The 10,769-nt window shown below is 37.4% G+C and overlaps 1 protein-coding gene across 3 annotated transcripts in view; it reads right to left on the bottom strand.

Moving 5' to 3' along the window:
* Positions 1 to 3,897: 3,897 nt before the first annotated feature.
* LOC140237961 (chromobox protein homolog 3-like) overlaps positions 3,898 to 10,769 on the bottom strand; it is a 36,945-nt gene continuing 30,073 nt past the window's right edge. For all 3 annotated transcript variants that reach the window (XM_072317891.1, XM_072317892.1, XM_072317893.1), the window contains exon 5: positions 3,898 to 7,754. In XM_072317891.1, coding sequence (XP_072173992.1) covers positions 7,625 to 7,754 — 130 coding nt within the window. In that variant the 3' untranslated portion in view covers positions 3,898 to 7,624. The remainder of the gene's footprint in view (positions 7,755 to 10,769) is intronic.

Here is a 10,769-nt window from a genome sequence, read left to right as displayed (position 1 = left end):
ACATGTTTTGAAAAATGCAGTGTGAACTAAAAAACAAACAAACAGAGAGCAAAATCAAAGGTGCAAATAGAAAAGACAAATGTCTTGATATTTTAACAGAAGGTAATTGATGAAAGGCAGTGCTTGAAGACCTGAATTGGATGGGGCTGACACCGCTTTGGCTTGGAGAGCATTCCAGAGACAGACCGTACTGGAAAAGAAGCTGTGCTGGTAGGCTAATACAGTGGACTCCCGTTATAACGAAGTCCCTGGGACCGGCAGTTTCCTTTTGCTTTATCAAAATTCTGTTATAACCGAACAAGCAAACAATAAAGATACATAGAGTGGATAATGTTGCGGCCTGAATGTTTACTTCGTTGTTACCGGAATTTCATTATAACTGTGTTCGTTATAACGGGAGTGCCCTGTATTCTACAATGCTGTTGTCTGATTCATTAGAAAACAAGTCATCTGTACTGAAGGGTGTTTGATGATGGGCCTTCACCACAACACAGTGAGTGACTTGCACAAGTTTGACTGTCACCGAGAAGCTCTTTAATGCATGATGTACCTGCAGGCATTCATTGAAGACAAATTTTTGTAACTTCGTAATTCTCCTAGACTTCATAACAGGAATTGGATATGCACAAATATGAATAGCAGCGTATGTCATCAAGGGCGTGGCTTTATGTGTTATAGATGACTGACTATGTGATGCAGCATTATTCGGCAATAAATCTTTTCAGCTACTGTTGAACACAAATTGGTGAAAATGGATTTCAAAATATTGAATGGTAATTTTTAATCATGCTTGCCTCTCCATCTAATGTGTAGATGTTATTTATTAGCCAAACCAAGAGTTAATATCAGTTTGTGTATGTTCACAACAGGCTATCAATTCCGGTCTATAGAATAAAATAGAATAAGAAAATATAAAACAAAACTAAGAATCAGGTTATATGTTGTATATGAAGAGTTTGTTTGCAAAAACCGATAAGTCCATTTTCGAAGATTTTGAAGTATGGTCTCTGTCATAAAGTACAAAATAATACCTTTTAAATGATATATTGGTCACTACATATAAAGTTATCTTTTTAAAGTTATGGTCAAAAGAAGCAAAAATTTTCTTATTATTCTCTTTATTTTTCTTGACCTTTAATCGCAAATATCTCCATTTGACAAATATGGACTTATCGGTTTTTGCAAACAAACTCTTCATATGTATCTTGTCTTTCCCTAAGTTTTGACTTTATGTGTACATCCAAATGCCAAAGATTTGACCTGGAACTGTACAATATAGTCTAATTTGCATTTGTGACACAACCATATCATGTGTACGCAGAAAAGTGGTAATTTGAATTTAAGTGACTAGCTTTAGAAGAGGATGTATTTGTACATGACTATACAGACATAAAATATAATTTTACGATGAACAAAAAAAAAATATATAGGCATTTCTGTATATTTGAAATAAAGGATTTGTTACTTGAAAATGTTTGGTTTCCTCATGTGATTTCCCTTCTTTGTCTTGCAGCAAAACCAAATTCAAATTCATATTTCTGTTGGCTTGTTTAAGGGTAAGTTCACTCTGAAAATTCGTTTTAATATGTGAATAGAAGTAGAAAGACTAGGGGAAGATGACTGAAAATTTGAGAAAATTCTTATCAAATTTATGTAAGTTACTAGTATGGTTTGTTTCAGTTGTGGTCACGCAAACGGGAATTGAGGGTATCGCCAATACGTAGGTGCCGTGCGCAGAGCAGCATTTTAGATGCATTATGGGATAGCTCATGGGACAAACTTGCCCCGGTTTTGGCTGCACATGCACTTACAACACGCTCTGTCTTTATAAAGAGGTATTTTTTGTTGAAGATTTCTTCGCTTTCCATCATGTGACCAGCACATTGAAGCCTTGCAGTAGTGAAACCATGACTCTAGTGACCGCAAATCAGTAAAGCTTAGACACTTTCAACTCTTTTAAGCTGAATTATAGCCAAGAAAGAAAGGGCTAACAACAGAAGCAGACAAAGAATTCCATTGAATCGTATGGTAACTGCGACTCGCGTGAGACAACCGGAAGCGAACAAGGGACCGAGGAATCCCACAGTGCACCTGTGACAGAGCTCTTTAGCGTGCGCAGGAGTTTTTTACGTCATTGGCGATAGCAAGAATTGACAGTTTTGTGATGTCACGTATGAGCTTACCCCCTATTTGCTCCCTACAGAGCAACAAGAGTTTGTTGCAACAAAGTTAAAATCAAATTAAGGTCAAAGTTAAAAAATCAAGGTTAAAGTTTAGAAAGTCCCACAATTATCATTTATTATATACTGCAGTTGTTCAGCTATAATGAAATTGCTGCTGGGAATGCTGGCCCTGAGGATTTGTTCTAATAGGAGTTGCCTGTGCAAATGTACAAACTATGAAATGGGAACAGTCGTCACTTTCCATTTCAAGTAAATTTCCAATTGTGTATTCACCCTTTGCAATCACTCTTCAAGTAAATGATTCTTTTATATGTGTAAACCGTATTACCCCCCCCCCCCCAGGCTAAATACTGGTTAATGGTAAAGTTAGAGTAAAGATTAGGGTTAGGGTAAGGGTCCGGGGTAATTGCCCAGGGGGTAATTGTCCTAGACCCGCGTAAACAACCCCTGCATGGAAATTTGGCATCGAGAGAGATTTTATGGAATTTTATGCACAGGGCAAATGAAAGGTGAGCTCACACGCAACCTCACTGAGCTGTCAATTACATGTACATGTAGTTTTGATTGGTCATGCCTTCAAAACTTTGTGACTTTTATTTCTGATCAGATTTTGGTAAATCCTTTAGTTCAGTATCGCATTCCTCTCATTTTCTGGTTGAATTAAACATTTTTATGACACACTCCCCTCTACCAGGAGTACCTTGGAAATGGAACATAATGAGTTGAATTGGGCAAAATGCTTACTCTTTTGAAATTACCACTTAAAACGACCATGGCAACAATTACACAGCACTTAGTAAAGCAGCAACAGTATTCATAATGTGGTCCCGGGTAACTTTTTGTGCTTTCCAGCACAATTTCTTGACTATGGCCATTTATTTTAGCACTGACAAAAATGGTCAAGATGAGAACATCAAATCCTTTCAAAATGTTTTACATTCCTGGACATCAGAGACACGTCATATTAGACCATCACCACCACCACCACCACAAAAAAAGAAAAGAAAAAAAAAGAAGAACGAATTACCAGTAAGTTTTTGGCGTTACCCGACTGAACCTAACCCTTTAAGTACTGCCCAAGCTCACGATAGTGTACAATATCATCATGTTCATATGATAAAACACACGCACACACACACACGTACGCGTCTATGGTAGGAACGGACCTGTTTTACCCATAAGAATTTTACCACATAACCGAGGACCTGTGTGTAAGTAGGAATCTTGTCAACCAAGGACTCGTTCGTATATTACCATCCAACCAAGGACCTAGAAACATGTACCCCTTCATGCAAAAGCTTGCAAAAGCAGACCGTTAGGAATGGTCTGTGTATTGTTGACGTCCTTGGTTCTCTGTGTGCCCTTGGTTTAAATGTAAAGTTCGTATGTGTGTCCTCGTTTTACAACATGGGTAAGTGCACACACACACACACACACACACACACACACCTTGTCTTTTGCTGCGTCCATGTACTGTACAAGTCAAAGTAAAAAGTCTCGAGATTTATTCAGCCACCCAGAAGCTGCACCATGGATCATCTGATACAGGTTCTAGCACACGGTACATGTAGTAGTTACATGTACAGCACAAGTCCTGTACATCACTCAATGTAAAGAAATTGAACTTCTATTGTCCCCCAAGATCAACAATATTCATGTTACAAATTATCACTCAAACACACATATAGATATACAAGAAACAAACAAACATGTACTATATGACACCTTATTGTTGCATCCAATTTAATTTCACATACTACAACTGACAAAGAAAAAATACAGGATGGTACAAAAGTGTTCACTACTGTAAAATACTTCTAAAACACGATGGAACTGTTAGGCACATAGACACTACTGTATTACTTTGTTGTATCTCTCCCTCGAGGCGGACATAATCTCGGCAATAGGTGCGTGTACGCATACATAATCATTTGGCAGAACATCAAATCATGGCAAACATAATGCGGCTGTCCCGAGGCTCTGTCATGCTGAATGGCGCTAACATCAATGCTGCTTGGATTGTTAAGGAGATGAATAAAACTTACAATGTATAACTAACTAAACGGAAAAGGGGCATCCATTTAAGTGTTGTAGACCATACAATACTAATGTGAACTGCACAGCTCTTACGAATGCAAAGGTATCAAAATAAGCAATCATGATTTGGTTTCACCTTTCTACTAAAAAGCTGAGTACAAGTAAACATGTCTATGCAAGACACCTCTACAATCAAAATATCTGAACACACCACAGAATGTTTAATTGCATCAATGCGTTTTCCAGATTTATGTGCATTTCTGGTTGTATGTGAAATCACACAAAAACTCAAACGTTGGCAAGGTGGAAATGTAATCGAGAGACATGCGAGAAACTCAATAAAAGAGGTGGACAAGACAATGTCTACAATGAGAGCGTGTTACACTTTGTCTAAAATAACATTTTTGTACACGACTGAAGCTCGCATTGGCACTATGCCCACATGCATTATTGTATGGTACTTCTTCTTGTAACACAGCCTACACACTAGGGGTTTTATCACTTCAAATGAAGCGATATCCTCAAAATGGGACCCGATCACACGTGTTGAATGCCAAACAGGAACAAGTTGGCCGACGTACAGCATGCATTTGAAACCACTTCACAGCCATTTGAGTAACACTTTAAACATTAAATATTTTACAGTGCGGAAATTTTTGCACATTTTGCTGTCCCTTAAACGAGGGCAAAAACATGAACACGTGCATTATTTGGGGAGCTTATTGAAAAGTGTGCAGAAATCATCTCACGCATCCATAATCATAAACCAGCAAAGTTTACTGAAATCGACCATAAGTTTCAAGTTAGACAGAATTAATGCCTGCATGTCCACTACACCAAACCATCAGTCCGTTAACTATTGTTTGGGGTATGCTCCAGAACACTATGTCTGGCTTCAAGGAATTCCTCTCCTATACAGACAGAAGGCTCTCATATCCCCATACTGTAGGGGGATGCTCTATCCACAGGAACCAATGTGATTGGCTAACATATGCATTCACCGATGATCAGTTATCAGCGTGCTATAAGCGTGTTGTTAGCATTCCAACCATCTGGTGGCTGTGTCTTTGTCCACAAAAATTCCACCCAAAATCTTTGATATTTCAAACAGCTGGTGAGCACACTGTATTTATCAGCTGTTCATTTTACTATTTAAAATTAAATTTGCTGACCTAAAACTGTGAATTAAATGTAAATGAGGAAGTGGAGGCACCTCACCCTTTATGTCCATAGAAAAAAGTGTTAAAGCATCCCCCCACAGCAATGTTTATGACATACATGTACTTCCTTCTGTCTCGTTGGAGAACCGTCATAGTAAAAATCTTTATAAAATTTCTCCGAACAGACAGATTTTTGTGTTTACATGCCAACATACTTGGAAGTTTTGGCACGTGTGATAGCACAGTCTGTCTTCATACCTTTTTCATTTGAAGTTACAGGGACTGCTCTATGATGGAATACTAGTACAGTACCGAGATAACAACAATTACAAAATAATGTCTCCGGCACCCTTTGGGCGGAGGCATAAAAATAACCAAATGGTAATAATATAACAATAATAATAAAACATAAAATGTCTACAGCGCTATTAGCCATTCTGATGATTTGCTAAAGGGACTTTGCACAAAAGCAAAAAGACTGAAAATGCCATAAAGAAGAGGAAGAAGAAGAAGAAGAAGAGAAAAAGAAGAAGAAGCAAAAGAAAAAGAAAAATAGGAAGAAGAAGAAATGAATGTCTCTTCAAAATGCACGGTTAAACAGATATAGTCAAAATCTACGTATCACATGCATGTACTAGCACTTATTGAACAGACTTGCATAATATGTGTTTGACTTCTTATTATCATTTCTAGCTCAGCAGGTAAGCAATACGCACAATCCTAGGCTTTCATGAGTTTGCTCAATTCTTTGCTGGGAAAAGAAAAGAGCTTTCAGTAAATAACTCAAAAGAAGAAAGCCATATGCTTCTAAAATGATGTACGCAGAGTGATAACTTAGTGCTTGCGAATATGGCTCAAGCGACGGAGACAACCACACAGCACTTGGGAGGAAAAGATATTGGGAGCAGCTGTGGTCTTCCAAATACAGAAATAGAGAGAACGGATCTAATAAAAGAGTTCAAAATAAAAGAAAAAAAAAAACCCAAACGATCCAAACAAATGCATCCATTGGCTAGGTGCTATAAAAGAGACATGTGTCCATACATCACTTCCCGAGGATTACATGGTACAAAGCACAAATTACTAAGTAAGAAAATACAAGTGTTCAAACATATATACAACCTCAATGCCCATGGAACCAATGAAATGCATGAATTGAACTGTATGGGATGAGCTCTTTTTTTTTTTCATTTTTTTTTCTTTTGAACTTTTAAGACTAAGCAGATAAAGCGCATGCATGCATTTGACAAGACTAAATTGAAGAAAGCAAAGTCAATCTCCAACTTCATCATTTTTCATGTGCTGGGATTCATTCTCACATCTAAAATGGCAAACATACACTTTGCAAAGAGCACAGGACTTCTGATTCATAATGACCAAAAATACTGTTGTACACAAGGAAGGCATTCTTTTTTTTTTTTTTTTTTTTTGATGGGGGGGGGGGGGGGGAAGATTGTTGCTCTTCAGACAGGCCTATGCTGTTTTGTCTGCTGTCTCTTGGCCTCATACACTTCTTCTCATCCAGTTCAGCCTCCTTTCTACAACCATCATGGCGAGTAACGCCTTGCGCGAAAATCTTTATGCGCGTGAAAACCATTCCCGATCCAATCAAGGCATAATTGATTTGAATTCATAATCAATACATTCATTAGAACAGAAAAAAAAAAAAACACGCAAGAGAGACATCCACAATGTTTCCTTCCCAATGCTCATGGAATGTGTTTGCCTACGACGTTTCATGGAATAAAATTGCTGCAGACAAAAAAAAAAAAGAAGAAGAAAAAAAAAATTGTATATACAAAGCATGTGGGTTAGGAGGGCTAAGGGGTGACATAGAGAAACTGCCCGTAAGCAGCAGAATGCATCCTCCTGTAGGCACATTAAGCCCTCCAATTTCTTCTTTGGATACTCGGCTGTCGTGCACACCTTTTTCTGAAACATTGCCCCCTGTGTGTTTATAAGGTACAGTGCCTTGAGGCACAACAGACTCTGAGATACCCATGAAATTGTCATGAAATCAGCCACAGATTGGGTGGGGCATGAAACTTGTGTCTGTGGAGGCCTCACCACTCTTCACACCGGCGGAAACGAGATACGTGTTTCTAGAATCCTTACAGAGAGAGAGAGAGGTCTGTCTATTTTTGCGCTCACTGGACAACACGAAATCAATGAAATAGGCATCCAACTGACAGCAGACTTAGAAAAAAAGACAAACATACAATGAAACAAATTCAAAGACACTTTCTATCTCTTCTCTTCCTCGTCCTCTTCACTATGCCATGTCAACCTCTCCTCGTAGAACTGAATGACGATCTGGGGGCACTTGTGATTGGCTTCTTTGGCTCGCACAAGGTCAGCTTCATTGTTGTTCTTCCTGCTCAGAAAAAAGACAGAAAACAAAATGGAAAACAAAAAAGAGACATATTAAATATTACTTTCCTGTTGACAAAATTAATGTGTCCAGCCCCCACCCACAAAATGAGAGACAAAATATAAAAAAAAAAGAAAATGGCCAAATCAAATGTAACTAGAGAAATTCAAATGTTGCATGTTGACTTGGATGCCTACATGTACACTTCTCACGCAAACACCATATCTCTGTTCTTCCTTTACTTTCGATGAAGATCATTGATCTTGACTACCAATTTAAGGATGAAGGATTATATTTACTTTCTCCTCAAACGTGCAAGAGTCTACTCCCAGGACATTTTGTGTGTGTGTGTGTGTGTGTGATATACATATTTTTCTCTTATTTTTACAGGCATTTATACTTTGTCACCATATTCTATACAATGCACTTGAACAAAAAAGCCCTTGGTCCACAGCCTAAACAAAAATCTGAATAAACAGACCAGTAGTGTTTTCTCAAGATCATATGGAGTGATGTTTTCCTTCAAGGCGAGAGTCACAGCTATTAGGTAACTGTTGCAATGAGACCACAAATTCAATGCCAACAGGCCCACAGCGGTCAGTGAGAGGTCAGACAAATCTACAAAGGGCTGGTGTCTTTAATGAGCTTTTGTCATTACCATGGAACTGGCATTAAAGGTCCTGTTTACCTTTGGGAGCAGTGATTTTAAAAAAAATCAAGATATCACATTTGATGCATATGTGCAAGTCTGTTTTTATCACAAAACATCCTACCATATAGAATTTTTGCAATAAAGGCTAAAATATAAGGAGATATCAGCATTTTTCTCAGTAAACCATAACTGTAGACAACAGTCTGGAAACATTTTCATTATAACTACTGTTCACATTTTGTGTATTTAACAATACTTGACATTGATTATATGGATTCAAATTTTTTCCGTGGTTGTTTACATCCCTAACTCACATTTTTAGAACTATCTAAGAGCACTAAAGCTAGGTTTTTGCTTCATCTGCAAATGGTAAATTGTGCCTTTAACATATTTGACCTGGGGTGGGTCAAGGAATCTTTCCTTCACTTTTTTCTTTTTTTTCTTTTTTTTTTTGCTAATAATATACAATCCAACCTCAGTTATCCAGCCATGTTTGAACTGACACCAATCCAGATATACTAAGAGAAATATGCTCAAGCACAACACTTTTGAGCATGATGTGTTGGAGACCTATACATGAGGCATTGTACTGACTTTGATGAATTACATGATACAGTTAAACTCGCATAAGTCGATCTTCTCGGGACTGAGCAAAACACATCGACTTAGGCGAGTTTCGACTTGTACGTAAGTCGAAAAAAAATCGACTTAAAGTTACACCACTCGTACATATGTATAATGTACATGTATGTTGTCTACTCTGGAGCCGAGAGCTGGAGCGGTGTGCCCGATATTTGCCCTTCAGCAAGACACTTTATCCACATTGATGCAGGCCAGGGCTCCACACTAACTTTTACTTTGGTGGCCCCAAAATGATTGATTTTTATTTTTTGGTGGCCCGAACAAAAAAAACAAAACAAAAACAAGCAAAACTAAATCGGTCCTACGTTCGGTCCGAAAGTTACCATTATTTATTTCTGATTGTAAAAGCAATCATCCACCATTTACAAGTATTTTAGCACCTTCTGGAGCCGAATGTTGCCGTTAATCATTTTCAAATGTAAAAACAAGCAACCGACATTCATTCTAGGATCTTACGGAGCTGAATATCATCCTTATTCATTTCCGAACGTGAAAGCAAACATCCGCTTTTTATTTCATCATCTAAATGAGCCGATTGATACCGTTAATCATTTCCAAATGTAAAAGAAACAATCTGCTACTTATTTTAGCATCGTACGGAGCAGAATATTACCGTTATTCGATCTCCAAATTCAAAAGCAAACACCCGACATTTATTTTATGATCGTAAGGAGCCGAATGTTACTGCTGTCCACTTCCGAAAGTGAAATGAATCATCTGACATTTATTTTGGCATCTTCAGGAGTCGAATGTTACATGCTATTTACTTTCGAACGTAAAAGCGAACTTTCGGCAATTATTTCATCATCGCACTGAGTTGAATACTATAGTTATTCATTTCCAAACGCCAAAGCAAGCATTCAACATTTATTTTAGCATCTTCCGGAGCTGAATGTTATTGCTATTTACTTTCGAACATAAAAGCAAACATAAGACATTCATTTTATCATCGGACGGAGTTGAATACTATTGTTATTCATTTCCGAACGTTAAAGCAAAATTAATATCAAACATTAACTTTACCATCAAACGCAGCTAAATGTTACTGTTATTCATTTCGAAATTTAAAAGCAAACATCCGACAGTTATTTAGCATCGTATGGAGAAGAATATTACTGCTATTCACTTCCGAACGTAAAAACAATCATCTGACATTTATTTTAGCATCTTCTGGAGCCGAATGTTATTGCTATTTACTTTCGAAAGTAAAAGCAAACACCCGACATTTATCTCATCGTCGTACGAAGTTGATTATTATTGTTATTCATTTCCGAACGTCAAAGGGATAATTCGACATTTACTTTAGCATCTTCCGGAGCTGAATGTTAATGTTATTTACTTTCGAACGTAAAAGTAAACATCCGACATTTATTTCATCATCGTACGAAGTTGATTATTATTGTTATTCATTTCCGAACGTCAAAGGGATAATTCGACATTTACTTTAGCATCTTCCGGAGCTGAATGTAATTGTTATTTACTTTCGAACGTAAAAGTAAACATCCGGCATTTATTTTATCATCGTATGGAGTTGAATATCATTATTTTTCATATCCGAACCTCAAAGCAAACATTCGACATTTATTTCAGCATCTTCCGGATACTTTTTTTTATCCTTATTCATTTCCGAATGCAAAATCAAATCTCTGACATTCCAAAAGCATAAGCAAACATCCGACATTTATTTCAGTATTATACGGAATCGAATATTACTGTTATTCATT

Source organism: Diadema setosum, chromosome 14, assembly GCF_964275005.1.
Source record: "Diadema setosum chromosome 14, eeDiaSeto1, whole genome shotgun sequence".
NCBI classification, from domain to species: domain Eukaryota; kingdom Metazoa; phylum Echinodermata; class Echinoidea; order Diadematoida; family Diadematidae; genus Diadema; species Diadema setosum.
Note: the sequence above shows the minus strand (reverse complement) of the source record. Positions and strands in the feature narration are given on the sequence as shown.